The sequence below is a fragment of the Falco biarmicus genome, chromosome 16 (assembly GCF_023638135.1).
Source record: "Falco biarmicus isolate bFalBia1 chromosome 16, bFalBia1.pri, whole genome shotgun sequence".
Taxonomy (NCBI): Eukaryota; Metazoa; Chordata; class Aves; order Falconiformes; family Falconidae; genus Falco; species Falco biarmicus.
In genome coordinates this window covers 6,502,665-6,525,138 of record NC_079303.1, presented here as the reverse complement: position 1 = coordinate 6,525,138, position 22,474 = coordinate 6,502,665, and the positions used below count along the sequence as shown (strand labels likewise).

General features: G+C 47.0%; 1 protein-coding gene and 1 long non-coding RNA gene across 6 annotated transcripts in view; one reads left to right on the top strand and one right to left on the bottom strand.

Moving 5' to 3' along the window:
* Positions 1 to 22,474, bottom strand: part of LOC130159743 (uncharacterized) — a 181,538-nt gene that overhangs the window by 130,554 nt on the left and 28,510 nt on the right. The gene's annotated exons all lie outside the window — the stretch shown is intronic.
* The window catches only part of KCND3 (potassium voltage-gated channel subfamily D member 3), a 133,059-nt gene continuing 111,971 nt past the window's right edge, over positions 1,387 to 22,474 (top strand). For 3 of the 5 annotated variants that reach the window (XM_056361692.1, XM_056361688.1, XM_056361693.1), the window contains exons 1-2: positions 1,387 to 1,679; positions 6,657 to 7,841. In XM_056361692.1, coding sequence (XP_056217667.1) covers positions 6,733 to 7,841 — 1,109 coding nt within the window. In that variant the 5' untranslated portion in view covers positions 1,387 to 1,679; positions 6,657 to 6,732. Of the gene's footprint in view, positions 1,928 to 2,274; positions 2,759 to 6,656; positions 7,842 to 22,474 lie in introns of those variants that run through there. The other 2 variants (XM_056361689.1, XM_056361690.1) reach the window with 2 other exon arrangements.

Here is a 22,474-nt window from a genome sequence, read left to right as displayed (position 1 = left end):
CACAGCTGTTACCACCTGGACCCTAAGGGCGGTGATACCGGTGCCCGGACTGGGCTGCAGCCCCCACACTGCAGTGCACAGCTGTTACCTTATGGGGGATGGGGGTGGGGGGTGGGGGGTGTGAAAGGTTGGGGGCAGGGTCACCCAGGGCCAGACATCCCAAAAGTAGTGCTATTTCTTAATAATTACACTGAATTATCAGGGATCGGAGAATGCTGAGACACTGAACTGGATCCACCTGTGCTCAGAGTTTCCAGGTTATATTTTCCAAACCTGACAATCTGGTGTGGAAGTGTTTGAAGATTTGGAGGTTTTTTCCAATTATTATTTTTTCCCAGTCAGGCCTTGGTTTAAGAGCTCTCGGAACGTGGCTTACGAATATTATTGGGGGAAATTGTTTTGGGGGAGGATTATCCAAGACCTAACGTTCAGAAATTAGTATTATTTCCTAGTAATTACACTGAATTATCAGGGACTGGGCAAGTTGAGACGCTGATGTCCCGCAGCACCGGCACATAGACCGCGCAGGCCCCGGCTCCTCTCGCCCCAGCGGTCCCGCAAAGCCCCCTACCCCCGGCTGGGAGCGGCACGGCGGGGGGGCCCGCAGAGCCCCGCAGCCGGCCCGGGGGGGCCCCGCCGCCCCCCGCAGCTGCCGCCCAGCCGGGCCGGGGCCGCCTGTCCCGGCAGCGCCGCGCTCGCTCCGGGTGACACCTGCCGGCGGCTCGGCGGGCCGGCGGGGGGGCTGTGCAGGAGTGGGGGGTGCGGGGGTGCGGGGGTGGGGGGCTGTGTGAGGGTGCGGGGCTGCGGGAGCGTGAGGGGGTGAGGGCTTCCGGAAGTGCGGGTTTGCGGGGAGTGCGGGGGTGCGGGGGTGCGGGGGTGCGGCGGGGGTGAAGGGGTGCGGAGAGTAGGGGAGTGCGGGGGTGCGGGAGTGTGGGAGTGCGGGGGTGCGGGAGTGGGGAGTGCGGGGGTGCGGGAGTGGGGGGTGCGGGGGTGCGGGAGTGGGGGGGTGCGGGGGGTGCGGGAGTGGGGAGTGCGGGGGTGCAGGAGTGTGGAGTTGCGGGGTGCGGAGAGGCGGAGGTGCGTGAGCGCTGCCCCCGCCCCCCGCGGAGCTGTCCGCGCCGGCGGTGCTGATCCGCGCTGCCGCCCCGCCCGCGCCGCCCCGCAGCCCCCGGCAGCCGCATGGCAGCGGGGCGCTCGGCTGGCGGCCGCGCCGGGAGCGCCGGGGGCTGGGCCGGGGGCTGGGCCGGGGGCAGGGCCGGCGCGCCGTGCCGAGGTGAGGGGGGGCGGCCGGGGGGGCGGGCACCGGCGCGGGGCGGGGGGCAGCGGCCCGGGGGCGGGGGGGCTCACCTGCGGGCGGGGAGGCGGCGCGCCGGCAGCTGCCGCGGGGAGCGAGGGGCAGGAGCCGTGCCCCCGGCTCGCTCCCACCCCGGCGCCCTCCTCCTCCTCGCCCCCGCTCCAGCCTCCCGCTCCACGCTTCTCCCGCTCCGCACTCTCCGGCTCCGCGCCTCTCCCTCTCGGCGCTCCCCGGCTCCGCGCCCTCCGCTCGCCTTCCCTCCCGCGTCCCCACCCGGCGGCCGCGCAGCCCGCTCCAGCCCCGGGCTCCCGGCGACAGATCAGTACGGTACCGCGCTGCGGGGGACGCGAGGCAATGGCGAGGCAGCCGAGCTCCTCTGTGTCATGTACGTATCGGTCTGACTTTATGGAAGTCACCAACTACGGCTGCGGCACGTCGGGCATCGCCGGGAGCTGCCCGGCAGAGCAGGGCACGGGCTGCTTCGCCCTGGTCTGGGCTTAGAGTTATTCACTTCACGAGGATTCTCCGGCAAAGAGCTCAGTCGGGAGGGCTGCCGGGGCTCTGGGCGTGCGGAGTCCCAACTTCTGCCCGCGGATGGAAGAGGGATGCTGAGGCGGTGGGGAGACAGGACTGGTAAGAGCTGCCAAGGAGCAGGGCAAGCGAGAGCAGCAGGACGAGGGGGAAAGGGGACAGGTGGTAGGAAGGAAAAAGGGGAGAAGGAGAGAGGGCAAGACTGGCTTACGTCTGAATTATTTATTTTTAGTCTAGAATGTAGCCTCCTGCCCTGGCTAAGGTGTTGGCTGTAGGTTTGTGGTGCTGGAGGAAGAGCTCATTTTCTTGCCCAAAGGAGACCTCTCCTGCGTGGTCCCCGCCTGCCCAAGAGCCAGGGATGCAGAGGATGCTCCAGGAGGGATCAGTGGAGTTCATCCCACACTTCCCCCCCCCCTTCTTCCCCCCCTTGCCACTGCCGGCACATTAGCATGCAGGGTAGGCTCTGGTCTGTATTTAATGACTCCATTTGCCGGTGTCTCTGGTAGCTCACCCCGCCTTCCCTCAGCCTTGCTTCGCCGCCTGCCTCCCCAGACCACTGCTCCATCTCCCTGCTGCATCCCCGCCAGCCAGCTCTCCGGGACCCGGGGGCCACCGCCAGCTGCCTTGGGCAGCCAGAGCAGAGCTCGGAGCGGCGCTGGAAGGGGAGGGAGCAAAAGGAAGCAAGCTCAGGCGAGAGAGGCAGGGAGACTCCGTCTCGGCGGTAATGAGGGAGAAGCTGTTTAGTCATCTCTCTATATATACTTTCACAATGATGATCACATTTACTGATTGCCTCTGACTGCATTCAGAGAGGGAGTCAAGAGGCAGGCAGCACAGTTCACCTTTTATCCTGAGGAGTGACTGCTCCCCCTTCCTTCCAGTTCCTCAAATCCAGCCCTACTTTTGGGCACTGAGAGCATCTTTCCTTGCCAGGTAAGGCATCGCTGCGAGCCGGCAAGATGGGGCTCTCTGGGCTGACTGGGAGGGAGGGGAGAAGTTTGCACGCGTTTATCCTAAGCCTGTTGCTTTTGCTCCTAAATCTCTCCAACGGACTAAGGGAGTGAACGTTTTGCAGAAAGTTTTATTTTCTGATGTGATTGTGAAGGGAAAGGAGTATGTGACTGATGGAGGATATCAAAGCTTTGACTGACATAGTTTGCTTTAAAGCAAATATATCTTTGCTGTCTGAGCCTGACCCAACAAGGACAGGGAAGGAGAGAACAGATGATTTCAAGGCTCTTCACTCCCATTAGCAGCGTCTCCTCAAGAAAGTCACAGTATGTTTATCAGTTTATTTTAAAACATACCTGCCTGCTTCTGGAAAGGGAAACACTATGAGATTTTGGGTTTGTTTCTGCTTTCGTGAGACTACAAAGAGACATTTACTAAGTATGGTAATGCCAGTGGAAGCTAATGTGGTAAGAATCCATACTTCATTCCTTGACCCTTTAGGTGAATAGACATAACTGTGTTCTCTAAAGTTTTCCTCCAGAGCTTTACTGCCCTGGCCGTGCCTGTCAGGGGTTTTTTTTGAAACCGGGATGAAGCCCCGGTGCCCAGAAAGCGGCCGCGGCACAGACAACCCGCGGAGCCAGTGGTGGTCAGGAGGGTCCAAGCTCCTGGAAGGGGGCCGTGGGTGCACACCTCAGGCTCTTCTATCAAATCTGCTCACACCATTTCACTGGCCTCATAACCACCTAAAGAAAACAAAATTCTTTTCTCTATAGATGCTGACTTTTCTGACTCAGGAGGGGGCAAATTATTTTATTTTGTGTACCAGGTCTTCTAAATGTCATCAGCAGGGTACCGATCTGTTCTTAACTAGTTCCTTTCAAATTACAGGCAGAAATTAGGGTAATTGAAATTAGAAATGTGTGTATGGCTAAATATTATGCTTGTTAGTATTAAAGCGTGTCTGTTTGCTATGTGAGCTGAAGAGACTGTTGACTGTACAGTATATTTTGAGCCCAGCCAATTGCTTTCCAGCCTAAAAAGACTGGTTATCAGTTACCAAAAGTCAGGCATGCAGAAAAGGAGGATTCTTTCCACATTCTGTAGATAAAATAGTTACTTCATAATATTTTTTTACTCAGCTTAGTTTGTGCAGCTCTGACTAAAAATTCAGTCCTCTCTCTCCCTTAATTTTCTGTCTCTTACTTTGGGGGGGGGGTGTGTGTGGAGTTCCAAGGACTCAAGGACAAGAAAAAGCAGTACCTCTGCAATAGGGGAGGTCATCACTCTTCTCCCTCTCAGTCCTTCAGACAATTTATAGCTAGAAAAGACTCTCTTTTTGTGTATTTTGAGGATCAAATGGGATGGATTTAACGCAACTTTGAAAATTAAGCTGAGTGCACTACGTTTTCTTACCCACCTGCATCTCTTGGTCACAGAGAAATGGGAACTAAACTTCCACAGAAGAATAGCCCCCTCCCTCTTCTCTGTTTTAACCTCCTGTCCATTTCACAGCTGAGATATTTATAGCTTCCCCACATATACTGCCAGCATGGAAGGACCCATTTTATCTTTAAAAATCGATTTAAAAATGTGTAAGTCACTTACGAGTTACCAGTGCTTTAATAGAACAATTATATGTGAAGTATTTATAGTGCCTCAGCAGCTAATGTAGGTAACCTGGAATTTACAACCAAAGTTATAAAAGTACAGAAGAGATTTCTAACAAGATTCCCCTGAGAAATCAGGGGAGATGAGGATCCAGTGTGCTGTAACTGGTCAGGTCACTGTACGTCGCCTATCAGTCCTGGTAGAATGACTGTGGTGGTGTTGCTAATTGAAATTAAAAAGCAGAGAAGACAGTTTACCAGCAGGGAAAACAGGAACAGGATGCATTATCTTGGTCTCTTGGTTATTTGCCTGTATATATTTGGTGATTAATGAATGAAATGGTTCTCATTTCGCTGCCTCCTGTTTCGCGGTCCTGTTCTTAACACAGTGCTTCACAGAAGCTGCAAGATCCACCACTGCTGGTGTAAGAAATGGGCAGCTCTGCTGCCTGAGCCCACCAAGCCCCTGAGGTGGCCCTCCAGCTGGACCAGGGCATATTCTCAAAGACGTGCCGAGAAAAGTTTGCACTGCCGCGCTCTGCCTCTTCCCTGCACAGACGAAAGAGCCTGCTCTCCAGAGCTGTCAGTCTGGCACTATTAACGCAATAAATTCCCTCTTTAGGGGGAGAGAAAAAAATAGTGCATAGTAATATTGAACAATTCTTTATAGGAAAATATCATGGGATGTTTGTTCCAGTGCCATGTATATAAGCAAAGTGTCTCCTTGGGATAAGCTTCACTATGGATTATTACATGTTTCGTAATTACAAAACCTCTTCCAGCAGCAGTAAGATGCTTGCACGAGGGATTTCAATTGTCCTTTAGATAGTAAAATTGCATAGAAAGATACTCAACATCAAGGTGATGAATGTTAATGTGCCCTGAAGAGGAAGAGCATTTGTGAGCAGTTTAGTCATTTTCACCACAGATTGATTCCATCATTTTTTATTCAGTATTTTGATGGCCTGTTGAAATCAATAATGCTGCAGCCTTACTGGCTGGAATGGCAGCTTTCATATAATTAAAAAACTTCAGAGTAAAACTACCTAGAAGGATACCATGTAGAGGATATAATGAAGCTTTGAGGGCCTGAGTCAGTGGAATTGATGGAATTTCCATTGATAAATCGACTATTTGATAGGGCCCCTAAGGGATCTTCTATGATAATGGCACCCTTCTCTGGATAATTTTATGGTAGAGATAGAAAAGCATTAGGGAAGTGAAAGTAAATCCAAGTTAAAACAAAAGTTAAGTATTGTAAGAACTCCGAGCAAAGATCAGAAAGAAAAAGAAAATTGATGGCTAGATCAGAACTGCAATAACTAACTTCAAGAGAATGTTGGCTTCCAGCAGCTGAGAAGCTGGACAGCTTCGGATATTTCTCATCTAAAAATCAAGAGTGCGGTGAACATATTTCATTTCAGCCGAGCAGCCCTTCAGTTCTTCAGCTGAAGGACTTCTGCCTCTGTTAGCCAGGAAATAAGCAAGGTACCTTCCTGCTGGAAGAAAGCTGTCCGACTTCAGAGGCTTCCCTCATTCTGATGCTCCTGGTACTCAGTTGGAAGCTTAATCCGTCAGCTTTCACACCTGGGACCCCAGCTTACTGTGGCTCAGGTATTCTCAGCAATGTTTCCCTGAAAGTCAGAATTTTCCTCTGGTCCAGTGGAGGGATGCAATACTTCACAAAAGTCAAACCCACCTCTAAAGGAAGCTGCTGCTGAGGCCAGGTCTTTAATTAAAGGTCGAAGAAAACTAGTGAAAACCAGAGATTTTCTGTTTCTTTTAGCTGAATATGTTCTTTGTGCAAGATTTGTTACATATTGAACTTCCTTAAGACTGGAAACGCAGCTCAGTCCAGCCGTGGCTTCTCACAGCAGTTTCACCGGGTGAACTGCAGGCTGATTTCACTGGAGTTCCCAGCTCCTTCTTGACAGCTGTAGTTAAACTGATGAGCACGAGGCTTACACCTGCGGAATTATGGATTAGTCTTGTTTGTAAGGAAGCAAATATAAATTAGTGTGTTTATGCTACTTTTAAAATGCTTTTAATGAGGAATCATTTGCTATTCAAAATTTCAATCTATAATAATGCCATAACCCCGCTGAGCTGATTATCACGTGCCTTATTTAATATCATTCTTCAAGCGGGAGGTGAGGGCAAGCCACTTGTTTCAGATTTCTGTGTACGTACTGGTATCTGACTGTTTACACGATGGGGCAAGACACCCCGCTTGACTGTGTGTTGTGTTTTTATTTTGTTCTGCATTTTAGATGGAACTGATCTGACTTCCAACAGGTCTCGGGAGCAGCCTAACCATCTTCTCCAGTAACAAGGCCTGGGGTCATCATGGCAGCAGGAGTAGCAGCATGGTTGCCCTTTGCCAGGGCAGCCGCCATAGGATGGATGCCAGTGGCCAACTGTCCCATGCCGCTGGCTCCAACGGAGAAAAACAAGAGACAGGATGAGCTGATCATCCTCAATGTGAGTGGCAGGCGCTTCCAGACCTGGAGGACTACACTGGAGAGATACCCGGACACTCTCCTGGGCAGCACCGAGAAGGAGTTCTTCTTCAACGAAGACACTAAGGAGTACTTCTTTGACCGGGACCCTGAGGTCTTTAGGTGCATCTTAAATTTTTATAGAACTGGCAAGCTGCACTATCCCAGGTATGAGTGCATCTCTGCCTATGATGAAGAGCTTGCCTTCTATGGGATCCTCCCTGAAATCATTGGGGACTGCTGCTATGAAGAGTACAAAGACAGAAAACGGGAAAACGCGGAGCGGCTGATGGATGACAACGACTCAGAAAACAACCAAGAAGGGTCCATGCCATCCCTGAGCTTCCGGCAGACCATGTGGCGAGCCTTCGAGAACCCCCACACCAGCACCTTAGCCTTAGTCTTTTACTATGTCACCGGTTTCTTTATTGCTGTCTCTGTGATCACTAACGTTGTGGAAACTGTCCCTTGTGGCACAGTGCCAGGAAACAAGGAGCTTCCATGTGGGGAAAGATACGCTGTGGCTTTCTTTTGCTTGGACACAGCTTGTGTGATGATTTTCACAGTTGAGTATCTGTTGAGACTCTTTGCGGCCCCAAGTCGCTACAGATTCATTAGAAGTGTGATGAGCATCATTGACGTGGTGGCCATCATGCCATACTACATTGGCTTGGTGATGACCAACAATGAGGATGTCAGTGGAGCCTTTGTGACACTAAGGGTTTTTAGGGTTTTCAGGATTTTCAAGTTCTCTCGCCATTCCCAAGGCTTAAGAATCTTGGGCTACACTTTGAAGAGCTGTGCCTCCGAGCTTGGCTTTCTCCTCTTTTCCCTCACTATGGCAATCATCATCTTTGCAACTGTGATGTTTTATGCAGAGAAAGGGTCCTCGGCAAGCAAATTCACCAGTATTCCTGCTTCCTTTTGGTACACTATTGTAACCATGACAACACTGGGGTGAGTATTACTTTTTCTTTTACTGAGCAGCAGGCAAGCATGTACTAGGAGCTTGACTTCAGTTTCTCCTAAGAATTTTCCTGGGTGCATGTTTGGAAAGGGGCTGGAATTGTTAAGGGCTTGATTGTTCTTTGTCTTACAACGTCTGCAATTTATGCTTATGTGAAGTTGTATAAAACGGAAAAAGCACTTACACCCACTCAACAAATGCTTCACGCAACAGTAAATGAGTGCAGGAGGAGCAAGGCTGTGGAGTGGCAGGTCCTGGTTCGCACGCCTTCGGCAGGAGCGAGAAGTTAACGTGAGCGCAGGGGAGCTGGCAGTTAGAGCTTACGTCTTTTTCAGACACGCGTTCGAGCCATAGATTTTACACAAAGTTGCTGATGTATATGTTGTCTCTCTTTGCGATGTCGGTCACTGTTTCTTCATTTGACATGCCGGGAACTATAGATTTGCTGAATTCAAATGGATATTGTGAAAATAGTTGGTGATCTCCAGGACATGAACTGTTTTTTACTTAATTGAGCAGGATACAGGCCTCTTGTCTGTGTTTAGTTGCAAGTTTAAAAAATAATACGAGTGTGCTGTTGCAGTAGAATTTCAAACATTCCCACGCAGAGGTACAAAGACAATGATATCAAAGCAAGGGGAATATAGCCTAGAGGGTGCTTTTTTCCCTTATATTTCATTTCTGCCTTACAGATGTTTCTACTGAGATTATAGATTTGAGCTTCTGTTGCTCTGAACTAAAACCTTTGTAAGCAGAATGACCAAGCCCTCACCCTGGCGGGGTTATGTAAAAGACAGTGGGGATCACAGGCTGCTGCTTCAGGCACTCACCAAGTTCTGACCGCATGCAATCTCTCACACATCAGAACAACATACCAAGTTTATAGTTACTTTGCAAAGTGTTTTCCCACTGGAAAGTTCACACAGTTTAATATTCAGATGTAGACAATTCTCAATATGGTGACCACTTTTTCTCTAAACTGCTTTTGATTTTAAACACTTCTCTGTGCCTATTATACATGAACAGGCTCACAGTAGCACTTTTAAATTATTAAAATCATAATTCAGCTGTCAGAAAGGTGCAGAATCTGCGCATATGACAACTGCAAGTCTGAATTTCTTCGTTAACTGAAAATGTAGAACATGTTTGTCATAGTCACCAAAAGATCTCTTTTTCCTCCTTTTTAACATCTAAGCAAAGTTTGCAAGTTCACACGGCAAAACTAAGGTCCTTACCGTGGAAAAGAAGTCCGTGCTTGCTTAGAAACCGAAGCAGGGCTTTGGATCCCAGCACTCCCCTACCCTGCAGTTCAGCTTTCCATACTCTGACTGGTCCATACTGGTCAGTTCCCACCCTCCTGTCCCCACCACTGTATCTGAGCAGCTTCAGAGGGACACCTGTCTCGGGTGGCTCGTTTGTGCGTCCTCCCCACAGCGGGGAAAAGCATGAAAACACAGTCCTGTTTTCTGGTCTCTGTTTAATAACGTTCACACCTATCTTTCCATCTACAGCACTTGTGTGCAGTCACACGTATGTTGTTACGTCTTTGCGACAGGAGAGTTGGGGTCAGTGTTGGCTGGGAACAAACCCTCCTCAGGAATTACATGCGGAATGGGCTCTAGTGCGGTTGAGTCTCTGTTCCCATCAGCGCAGTGACTGGGTTGTGTTTTCTTTCCCTTCCTTTCTGAACGCATGGATAGACAAACCAGAGTGTTCCTGAGGACTTTAAAGTGTTCTCAATCTGTTGTAATCAAAGAAATTATAGATGAAGGAGTGCTTTAAATGAGTTGATAGGAATTTAAACACGGCTTTGTAAGAGTCCACTGGAAAAGGACCTATAAAATGCTGTCAAAGCCTTAAAGCTTAAACTTCTGGTATTACTGATTTGGGATTTTTGTTGCAGAATTTTAATTAAAAGAGGTGTCTCTAGCAAACAGTCTATCAGGTAATGTTAGTGTCATTACCACAGATGTACAAGAAACCCAGAAAGCTCGGTAACAGCAGACCCCGAAGAGCCCCTGTGCTCTCTGACAACACCCGTCTGCCCATGACCCCACTTAGCGGGTCCCCAGCGCTCCCTTATCCTTATCCAAGCACCCAAAGCCGAACACTCTCCTCTGGCTTGCCCAGACCCGGTGCTAGAATGAGAAGCTGCTACCATGAGCCATAACCCCCTAACTCCTGCCAGACCAGCTGCACAGAGCCCCGGCCGGCCCCCCTCGGAGAGGCACTCTTTGGAGGTGGCGAGGATGGTGGTGGGGTCCCAGCGGAGCAGGCCAGGGCCAGAGGTGCCAGCAGGGCCAGCACCAGCCCTGGGCTCATGTGAACACCTCTCACCCACGGCTTGGCATCAAGGCCTCGAAATCCATAACCCCTAGAAATAAAGCTTTTAGCCTCAGGTCATTCCCACCTTCCTGACTCCCACCATGTGGTGTGGGTTAACATCTGCCCCCCTGCATTTCCCCCTAAATCCTTCCTGTTTTGACAGACTGGCATTTTCATGCAATATTTCATATACATCTCTCTTCAGAAGTCATTTCAGTACATTTGGAAGGATCTTGTTACTAATGAGAGTACTAGCAATTCCTATGGCACATGCTGCCAAAAATGCAGCCAGCGTCTCTAACGTGCTTCTTAATACATCAGACTTCGCCGAGTTAGTGGTTGCCGGTTGGCTGCTTTCAGCAACGCTCCGAGCTTTTATGAATATCTTAAATATTCTCTGACATTTGCCTTTAAAAGTTCAGCCAGAAATTCTAAAGCACGATAGTTTTTAACTCAGCTCTATACACACACGTATGTATTTTTTGTTTTGAACACTGAAACATTTAACACCTGGTAAGTGAACATTTCCCTGACACTGGAATTCTACCATGGCTTGTGACAAAGTGCCTTATAAAAGTGATTTGGAGCATGCAGGATAACTTTTCCCATGTTATTAGGACATGAAAAAAATTAGCTCCATTTCTACAAAAAGGGAAAGTTTACTTGCAACAAACACACAAGGCTAGCATTAGGAAAGCATTAATTCTCCCACTGTACTCTACATCAGCTGCTGTTATTCCAGATTCCCAAGTATCTTTAGGCTTGCAATTGAATTTCCAGATTGACCCATAATTGAAAAGCAATAAAAATGCATTTCTTCTTGAAGGTGAAGCACTGCATAAAATAGAGTAAGTGCTGCTTTTGGTGGGGCTTCTATGCAAATCAGTTTCGAGAAATCCAGGACAGCTTGCAAGCTCCTTAGGTAGTTAACAACCCAAGGAGATAGGTACAACGGTTTTTCTGGAATGGGAAACAAAGCAAAGGAATTAAATTATACTGACCCTGCATCTCTGATCCCTCTGTTGTGCTCATCAACCCTGGTTTAGCAGAGGCTTTTTTTAATTTAACACAATTTAAATTTTGCTCAGGAGGTTTTATAGTGAAAGTATTATTCTTGGGTGCATCTTAAATCAATCTGGATTACTGAAACAACTACTCAAAATTAATTCAAAATCAGCTATCCAATTCATGCAGAAACATTCTTCTCAAGAGGACAACAGCTACCCATCCTCTCTGTTGCCCCTGTCTAACACACCAACACAATAAATCCTAGCTTTGCCAGCTCCTTTCCTTTGTTCTGCAGGAGGTTTTGGCCCCCAGGACCCTCCATCGCAGTAACACAAGCGCTGCTGAAAGCGGCGGAGGAACACAGTGCTGGCTTCCATCCTTAGCATTCATGTCCCTGCCTTTGTTTTTAGCTAACTTGATACGCAACAGCCACCGGTTTTACATCTATATAGAGACAGTTTAATTACCATAAATTTTGTTACGCTGTTGCCAGCACGTTGGTTTTATTCACTCTTTAATAGCATTGGGTTGCAGATGGGGCAGCCTCGCGTTTTGCTGCCCATCAGTATGTCACAAACACGGCTGCGGTGTGAGACCTCTCTCATGCTACTAAACCCAACACCGCTTTTGCCCAGAGCACATATCTTTCTAAGCTTTTTATAGCTGTTTTCATTTCACCCGACAACAGCAGTATGTTTCAGCCTCTGGGGCAGTGTGTGACCTGCAGTGCAGACTGGAAATTGTAGTTGTGAGAAGCAAAGTGTCACATCTACCTGCACCACCCTGGGGCACGGAGGGGCTCCCAGGGGCCCTGCAGAGCATCGCGTCCGGGCTCCCCGCCATGCCCCGGGCTGGTGCCAGAGCAGAACACTGACACCTGCAGCTGGCGGTGCCAGCATCCCCCATCCCCATCACAGCAGGCAGCAGACTGGAGGGTGAACAACCTGCAGTATGTCCTGGAGGGAATCGTCATGAGAGCTTTGGGTCATGTGTGTCCAGAAACCAGCAGTACCGCGGACCAAGGGACAGAGGTTGTTGACGGGTTTTGTTCTGATTTGAGCTGAGGGACATGCCGTGTGATTTTCTGTTGCCTAACGAAGGCTGAGCTCCCACAGATCAATGCCCGCGGGGTGGTCCTAGGAGCGGGGTGGTCCTAGGAGAATCTGTCCTCTGTCTGACTCGCTCCCTTACAATTTGCAAGAACATAATGGTTTCGGGAACGCTATCTCTCTTTCAGACTTGGCTGTGCTGGTCAATGAGTTTGAAAGATATACATCAGTGCACTTGGACAACAGTCCTCTCTGTATCATTCATTTAAGGAACCAGGTTAACGCCAGGGAGTCAACAAAACAGATGTGCTGGCCTAGTTATGTCAACCACCTGATCTGGAGGAAGATCTGAAATTTCTTACGGGTTTGATTAGTTGAGTGCTTAGATGGCTGCGATTTGGGGGTAGGGGTCTATTTTGGTTTGGCTCGGTTGAAGCTGGTACCCTGTGCTTCTGCAAAATGTGGGTCAGAGTGAGCGCAGGAGAACTGGCACCTGAGCAACCCCTCTGAAAGAAACATCATTCTTTGTTTTGCTTATTTCTCAGGCTTTATTTTTATTAGTATTCAATCATGGGCGAGAAAGGGTATGAAATGTAAGCAGTGAAATAGCATGTGAAAATACTTGCTGCCAAACTGCTGACAGCTGGACTAGCATGAACTTATTGAATAGTGACCACGTTTCTTGCAAGCACTGCCAGCTACCGTGCAAACAGAGATCTCTCTGCAGCTATTTCTCCAGTACAAAGTACTGAAACCACTCAAGCTGATAGTAACCTTCATTCACCCTCCTTCATGCAAACTAAGAGGAGCTTGCAAAGTAAGGAAAATAATAAATCATCTCTGGAGCGCTGCCATTCCCGGCTTCTCCGGAAAGATTGCTGTTTGGCCCAGCAATCATACTGTGCGTGTCAGTACTTCAGTAACTGCTGTTAAACTGAATCAGAGAAATTGCTTTAATAGAAACACTACTTTGCATATTTAACATCATCGATGGAAAGAGGGATGAGATGTGGGATATCTCCTTTGTAAAGCAAGGCGCTAAAATTTCCTCACTCTCACTGTTTCCCACACAGTCAACAATTCTTATACCCACAGGCCAAAGAACGGCTTAAATGTAATATACAGAAAGTCCGATCAAACAATGAACTGAGGGAGCCACACAAAGAAGCCATTTTCTTGAGCTTTCACCCTCTTGACTCCAGCTTCATCCTATACAAATGCGTATCAATTTTCTTCTCCTAATGGGTTTACAGATATTGTGCGTCTTTGTATCAGGAACTACAGATGCAACCTCTTCTCTTCACTGTCTTGATGTAAATCTCAGGCAAGCATCTCATTTTAGAGCTATTTGTATTCAACCAGAACTCCAGAAATATTATACCTTTATTTATTTTCAGAGCAAGCAGAATTCAGTCAGTTTCTCTCTCTCTCTTAAAAAAAAAATAATTTATCTGTCCTCATGCTTTTTTTGGCTTTGAACATTTATACCGATTGCACATATGTACAAACACACCATTTTTAATGTGCAAGACAAAATAACTTTCCTTTAGGGTAAGCTCATTGTGAGAGAAGCAAATTATTTTGAATAAGGCCAAGTAATGGTACTGGCTAAAACTGTAACGCAACTGCTAAATTTACCAATGGAAGCCTTGGCAGAGACGCATCTATAGCAACTGATTTACGAATTTTTTCTAAACTACTCTTCCTTTTTTTTCCCCCCCTTTCTTACTAGCTTGTATGACAGTAAGTCCCCGAGAAATAAACATTAAAGATAACATTGTATTTTCATTGGAGATGAAGGGAAGTGATTGGCTTGCTGACTGGATCTCAGCTATTTTTAGTCTCATAAAATGGTAATTTCATAACAGCGCTGACCCAGTAAAAGTAATTAGTTTACAGAGATCAGCTGAAAATAAGGGACAGAGTAGCCACCATCAGTCCATCAGTCATAAAGCAGGGAAAGGAGAAGTGAAGTTAAAGACCCTGCAACAAATTAGCCGAAACTAATTACATCTCTTAGCTGATTACAGCCCATGCAGTGGGAATCAGTTTTCAGTGTGAATGGCGGAGCAGAGGCAGCACAGAGGGAGTTTCCGAGCGGCCGGTGCCTCCGCCGCCTCTTCCCGGGGGTTAATCCCCTGCCCAGATGGCTGCGCAGCCCCTCCGCGCCCCCAGACCCGGCTGCACTTCGCATCCCTGCCTCGGCTTCCTCGCCGGCAGGGATCTACACCGGGCACCGGAATGTGAAGTGAAACACCTGCCCCATTCAATATTAGGAAAACAACGTGAGACATTTTTATTGAAATTTCTTAAGGGATCTGTGCACTCTGGGCGGCTGAAGCCAGAACGTGGGAATACCTGCGACAAAACCCAGATTATTTCCAGGCTGTGGAAGAGTGGCCCAGGCACTGTAATGCAATCATCTCATTAATTAAAATTAAAGGAAGAAAATACAAAAAAGTCTAAAATAAACAGAGAAACTTTGTCTCAACATCAACAAAACCTCTTCCCTGCCACCCATCACACTTGCAGCTGGACTCCCGCCTGGGGTACCACGGCACCCCCAGTGCACATTGACACTGTTACCATGGAGCTCAGCACGGTTTCAGTGGAAGCAGTGCACCATTTGCATTTAACATGGGCCACGTCTTCCGTCTTCCTACCATCATGCCAGTCCATGCAGAAGTACGGAGGGACGGAGCTGCCAAAGCACGTTATCAGAGGACATAGCAGGTTTATTTATTTTTAATGCAGCACAAGCCTCAAAAATGGCAATACCCAAAGCGAGCAGCTGGGCTTTGCACTGCTCATGGAAGTGCTCTGGCAACGTGCTTGTGTGCATAACCCTGGCAGCCAGCGGAGCCACGGGCCGGCCCTGGCCGCCTCTCAAGGCTCAGCGAAAGGTGCTGGCAGCCGCAGCGACATCCCACAGCGAGCATCACAGCTCGATGGAAGTTGAAGAAGAAAAGAGCTACAATTAGGTCATTCACCCATTGCCCTCCTGCTCTTGCCCCTTCAACACCCAGCACAGCGTTTTTTTGTCAAATTCCACCGCAGCCATTGTGAATTTATTAATATTTTCCTTCGGAGCAGGCAGTCTGCCAGATGGTTTTCCTATGGACCAGGAAGACAGGCAGGGTTCAGCCCAGCTCTGCTTCTCCTGGACAGGCAACGTCTGCAGAAACAGATTGTGCCTATTTAACTATTTACCATTGCTACATTAGAGCACATTCAAGGGCTGTAATTCACCTCTTAAAGTTACAACTAAGTGTGGAAGAGTTATTTTAAAATCAATATCTAACAGAATGCCATTGTTCCAACATTAAAACCTGCTGGGAAATTACTAGGAGGCATGTGGCAAGTCAAATCACTGCCTGCCAGAGGAGGAAACAATTCATTACTCCTTTAAAAGGTGAAAGTCTTTACTGGCTTTTTGTTCTGGTTTGCCGCCTCAGAAATGATGCTGGAGCATCTGGCTCTTTCTTTCCCTCATTCTTTCATGATTTCACTCTTTTGTTCTGGCTCTGCCTTGTGGACTTTTTCTCACTTTCTGCACAGGGCCGTGAGGGGCTCTTGGTCTGGGGACGTGCGCTGCGATGGCATTGTCACCGGCTGGCGCTCCTCCTGATGGGAGAGTGGCACTCTGCCTATGAATTATCTCTCACTTATAAAAGCATCTGCAAGAACAACCAAACCAAAATGGGCAGCCACTCAAGTCATTTTCTGAGCAGGCTCTTCACCGCTCGGGTTCAGGAGAGCCACTGAGCAGATCGCCTGGGGAAGCCTGCTGCTTTAATCTTGGTGTGCCATCTGCGGCAAAATTAAAACACAGATCAGCTTTAGCTTTTTGCCTTCAGGACTTTGCAAAATTTGGCTGATGTACATCCCCAGAAAGCCCCTGAGAAGGATTGTTTGCTTCTGAAGAGAGTAGTCCCAGGGAACCAGGCGACGGGCCCCTGAAACCCAAGCTTAAACAGAGATGCAGAGGTCCCAGTGCAACGGTGCCGTGGGGTCTCCCAGGAACAAAGTCAAATAATTCAAGTTATAAGTCTTAACGCGTATGGAGGGGCAGCAGGCGCTGTTATTGCACGTGCCCCACGTACAGGTTTGCTGGATGCTCGTGCGGCAGCACGACAGAAGTAACGGCCCAGCACCCACAAACCTCGGCCAACCTCCCTGGCAGCAGGCAGGAGCAAAAGCTGCTGGGTTCACTTCCAACAGCTCCTGTTAATCAAACAACACATCCTCAACGCTGTGAAGCACCCTTAGCTTCTTATTACAGGTAATTATTTTTCACATACTTCATTCTTTCCATACACGTGACCCCTTTGCCATCTAAAAGGCACAAACTGCTGCTGTTTTTCTCATCTTGCCTGTAGATGCAGGGTTTCACATCAGATGTGAAAACAGTGGATGATAAAATCTTGAGTCACTTTCAGCCTTTAATATTCAAATGCACAGCCATGATGACAAGATTTCACCCCACAACCAGGCAGCCTCTTTTCTTCTTCTCTGTACTAAGGAAAACACTTCTTACTATTCTTCAGTTCTGCTTATTTTCTCAGCCAGTTGCCATAATCCTCAAGCACGTGTCTATATCCTCTACATGCACTTTTGGGGTGTGATTTGGAGACAACATGTCATTAACAGAACACACTTTTACCCTATACTTGTATGACCTGGCGCACAAGGGAACCATCCTCCTTAAATATTAATTACAGTCACTATGGTAAGAACAAAAATAGCACTTTATTTTTCAATTGAAAAGATAATCAAGCCAGCTATTCCTGCAACCTAATGCTTGGCAAAAGTAAGCTATCTTCAAAAGGAAAGCTAAAATGAGAGAAAGCTGCTCTGAGCTGCTTTCTCCTAGAGTCCATCCATGTTGATGTCTTAGCTTGGATCAGGAACGCTCTTTGAAAGCAAACTCAATCATCCTGTCCTTGCTGCAGTTTGGCTCACAGTGCAGAGGTTTCAGAGCATGCAAACTGCATTCCTTCTGCATGAAATGCGACTGGAAGATGCACTCCAGGAATGCACCTCATGTGCTCTTACTGCTAATGGGTATCCAGTCCATGGACCAGACTGGGACTAGTCCAAAATTAATCCTCCCCGAGATGTGCTCAGGAGGCATATGCTTGGTCCTCTGCACCAGCTCAGCTCCTGTTGAGCCACACGACCTGCTAGTGCACATATAAACCGATTCCTTCTCTGCAATTGATTTCTGAACCCATTCTCAGTTATAATCCCGTTTTAGTGTCTTTTGAGGTTTACATAGTTTCTTGGCCTTTTGTCATCAATACTAAACTGAGAACAGCTCCAATTGCTTCTTCTTGCCTCTTCAGAGAGAAAATAGGAGTAGGCTGTTGTCGATTTAACAGACTCTGACACCTCCGTTACTCCACTGCATGAGAGGCTTTTTCTAGTAACCAGTGTCTGAAATGAGTGGAAACAGGACTTAGATTTACCCCTTTGAACATGAATCAATGAAGCATTATTGCCAACACGTACCCTTCACTGTCACACATTTCAGTTTTATTGCTGGTTCAGGAAGAATTAGAACTTTGTCTCCCACCCAGCTTTGCACCTGGGAGATATCCTTTTTATCCAGCTCACTCTCCGATTCCTGCATAATTAACCAAAATATGAAATCCCTAGCTTCTGCCGTGCATGTGCTTTAAAACTTCCTGCAAGACCACTAGATCATGTACAGATGGGCGATCACGGTCAGCTCACAGGAGGCAATCACAACTTCTACTTGGTGCCTCTTTCGTTTTCCTGCCTACTTACATCTGCCTAACCGTCTGTTCATCAATCCAGGGAGCATCCATCATGTAATAGGATGAGTCCTACTGAGTCAGACACTCTGCTTCAGTTCATGAAATGAGTTGGCATCATATTCTAGCCTTGGCACACTAAATGCAAAAGACTTCAGCCCTTTTAGATATTTTTCTGCTACAGATGAATAGCAGGCCAGATTAAATAATAGAAACATTCATTCAGCAAGACAGCTGTTGAATGAAAATATGCAAACCAGATGAAATTAGGTAAAAGTCATCTCCCTTGTTAAGGGTCAAAATGAGTAGTAAGCTGGGCTGAAGGGATACAAGATTTTGGGCTGCAGAGGACTGAGCAGGATGAATTCCACCACTAATGAGCTTAGTGAATAAGCCCATTACCTAACGAGCTCTATTGAACAAGCTTGATTTCCAGCCTAGCGAAAGCCTTCTGAACAGATAGATAAACAGCTCTATCATTTTACACACAGACAACATATCTGTAGCTCAAGAGCGGAGTCACGGTCATTGTCACATTCTTTCCTGAAGGTGTAGATGTCAAGATGGATCAGAAAAGCAACAAACCGTAGAGGCTCTTCTCCAGTTTTGACCTTTCTTTTAAAAAATCTGATACAAACAAGGATACACACCAACAAGACTTGTTAACACACACGCATCCTAACAACTTTCCTCCAGCATTAGCGTAGGTCTGTTCCACCCTCCATGTGAGATACCACAGAGCTGGACTAGGAAACAGCCGGAGCTCCTTCCCCACCAAAATCATTCCACGTTCATATGAACAAACGTTCCCGAAATGGTGCATCTCTGTGGATCTCCATCTGAAACCCTAATCTTGCTCTTGTGGCCCGGGAAGGTATGTCACACCAGATGCTGATTTAGAGGTGGGCAAATTCATTTGGGCAAATGGCCCACGGGAATCTCACACCCACGCTGTCTTGTGGAACAGTTTACTACCCCAGCAAAGTAGGAGTCTTGAAATGCCCAGTCTGTAAGGAATGGCCCATCATGTATCCACATGCTGTTTAGCACAGTTTGCAATTCTTTTGGCTTGGAAGTGAAAGGAGGAAATGACATTTCAGAGAAGGAGATTAGATCTACAGATGTTGAAAGAAAAATCCTTAAATCTTAATTTTGTCTTCTACATAGCAACGCTTGCATTCATTTTTTTTCTCTTTTTTTCTTCAATTTTCAGCAGATACTGAAGTATTGTTTAAACTATTCAGTTCCTCTAGTCGTGCCACTCTTAGACACTGCACCTTGTCCATCCTTTGTCATCGTCTGAGCAGAGCTAAAAAACATTTGGAGAGGGAAAAGGAAGGAAAATGTCTGAACTCTACCGTAAAAAATATCTCCTAATTTGGCAGGAGATAAAAATTTTTAGGAGAAAACAGGTGTTGGGTCTTTAAAAATATATGTATTTAAACCTATGCATGCATGCCCTCAAGTGTACATCACGGGGTAAATAAACATTCGCGCAGCTCACTTGTACATGTCAGTGTATAAATTCACTTGATTGCAGCATGAAAGTCTGGCACCAAATGTACTGTGAACTGCAAATGAATTGCAGCAGCTTTTATGATTCATTTTTTGTCAGAAACAAAGGAGGCGTCTGTAGCTGCCTCGTTAGCTGTGTCCAGAGGGTTCGTTTGCTGCTGCAGTACATAAAACCTGCTACTCGGCGAGGCTGTGGCTATGTGCATCCTTCCAGGACTGCTTTATTGACAGCTTTGACAGCCCCTTGCAATTTCATCTACATAAATAATTTTTGATGGTTCTGCCCACTCTGATCACAATGTGGATCGGGAGTAACTTCATTACAGTCAGTGAGTCACACCACTGAAAAACGAGTGTCACTGACAGCTAAACTGGGCTCTGTGGATTTGAATAGGTCGGGGCGTAATTTGGGAGATGTTATGCACTGCTTTTATGGGGAAGTCATTATGGCAAGAGATGCCTTCTGGTGTCAGGTCCTCCACAGAGCTGTATCTCATCTTTCATGTTTACCAGTGCTTTCCTTGGACATCCCGCAAAGAGCAGTGATTTCCAGCTCACAGTATTAGACATACTATAGTCAAGGCACTTCAGAAAACGGTTGGACAGAATTTGCGTGCCATTAATAACTGCTTCCCTGGCAATATCAAAACAGAGTGGGCAGACAGCACATCCACTACCTATAGCATTTGACTATACAATAAATTAAATCCACCCATTAAATCATCACAGACAATCTAGAGAGAAAGGGCATTTATCTGAACGTCCGTGCGTGTTAAACACTTTATCCGCAATGTGAAATACTTATGATGAAAACTATTGGTGACTAAAAGCAAACCAGGCAAGGATTTGTAGGAAATAAGCATGGCTAATGTGCCTTTCACTTGGAGCAGCAATTTCAGAGGACGTGCAGGCACACAGACAGATGAGCCTGCCAGCCCCAGTGGCACGCAGGCACACGGGACACCACACGGCTCTATGGTGGGAACAGCACCTCTGCTGAACTTGCCTTACAACGTCAGAAAGCTTAACGCTAACAAATGCTGATAGTATTTGTGCAGCCCAGTAAAGGAGCGGGAGTTCTCCAGCAGCGCCAGTTGAGTGTCTCCAAGCAGAATTAGCAGAAGGTTCTCTTTACCTCCACGTGTCCCATTTAACTGATTACTCTGAGCTTGTTCTCAGCCTCACTGCTGGGCTGCACAGAAAGATCTACCGCTTGCTCTGAGGGTCAGCATCACATCTGATACAGGGTACCACAAAACATGTAGTCGAAGCAGGCGATCTCGTGTCCTGCATTTCTGGACAGTGTTTGTCCCTCATGGGCTGTCACGGTGGCTTAGCTAATGGGCTCCTGAAGGCCAGCTGTAACTGCCAAGGGATGAGGTGAAGGGGTTTTAGGCAGCCACAACCACTTCCCTCGCCCAGTCCTATCACCAGCGAAAGATATAAATGGACGTACAGCAGCATTTTTGCTTCTGTGCAAGCTCTGACTATGACTCAGGACAAAAAGCTTCATGTGAGCAAGGCAAAATGATGGTAACTTTGTGCTTCCCATAGCAACCTTTGGCAGGCGTTTGGGAAGGACCCGATTAGCATTTGTCAGTTAGCTCTATGAATCTGTACCACAATCCTCAAAGTCAAGGGAGACTTGGATTCCACCTCTGGCTGTGAAATGACAAAGATCCAAAGTTTTCTTCACTGTGCTCTGCTCTTCTGGACATGCAACAGCAGTTGCCAACCACTGGGCAATGAACTTTACAGATAGAAAAACTTCTGAAACACTTAATCCCCGGCTATCTGTGATTTAATCGGGTAAACATGCAGAGTCAGATATCCCTCTCATCCCACATTTGGATCACTCCAGTTACAGCTCTGCTGCAAGACATGCACCATCTCCACCACACAGCTGAAGGACCAGAGTCCAGAGGGAGGAGGTGACCTGACAGGGGCCATACAGTAAACGTATCACTAATCAGCTCAAATGGCTTGCTTCCAAACATGCAATGCAATCTAAATAAAACATCAGAGAACTCAATCTCCTCTCACAGATAAAAGGACAGAATAGTGAAAAAAATCATTATAGATGATAAAGTAAAATACATTCTACAGGTCTGTGTTTTTCCTGCTTTACAGGGAAAGATCAAAAATGATTTAGCAAAATGCAAACAAAAGTTGTTTCTTTCCCAGACACTGATGTATTATTTAATACTAAAATACTATAAATATAAATCTGCAGAATCATCTAGCCAAGAAATGTATCTATGCATGTAAAGCAACACATACACATCTCACCAGACTCTGCCAAGGGGCTGTCGTCCAGCTCAGCCTGCGACGGGCTGTTGCTGCTGATGGCAAAGCAGTGATGTCTATTCCACACCTGCCTCACCTGTCCTGTGCTTGCAAGTATTTCTGTCCCTGTACTGGTCTTTCTTCTTCTTAGACTCTGCCTATAATTTGTCAGTTTAAATAAATTATTAGCTATACATTTTGCCAGAAGAAAAACCAGTTTGCCAGAAGAAAAACCAGTTTGCCAGCGCACCACACAGTGCTTTGAATTAGAAAGTCGGACGTCTGTGTCTCAGGCAGTTGGGTATGCCAAAGTATTTTAAAACCAGCAGCTTGCTAAAGTGGAATTTATGTGCTTTGTGACAAGTACTGGCACACGGTATGTAAAATGTTACATAGCAGCAAACGCAGTCCATTTAAGTTACAATATAATGTAAGCTTTTGAGCTTTTAATATATAACCCATTTTAAAATACTCTTGAACACACCCTACTACGGTAAAATTCAATTTTTAGCAAAACCTGGCCTACAAAATACAGCCCAAATACTTAGCATAACAAAATGTAATCACAGGAGTGAGTTTGCCACCTAAGATGCAATGCATCCTGTAGATCATTTATTTCCACTTGTCTTTTCAATGCAATTTTTTCTCCCACTCTGTTGAAGA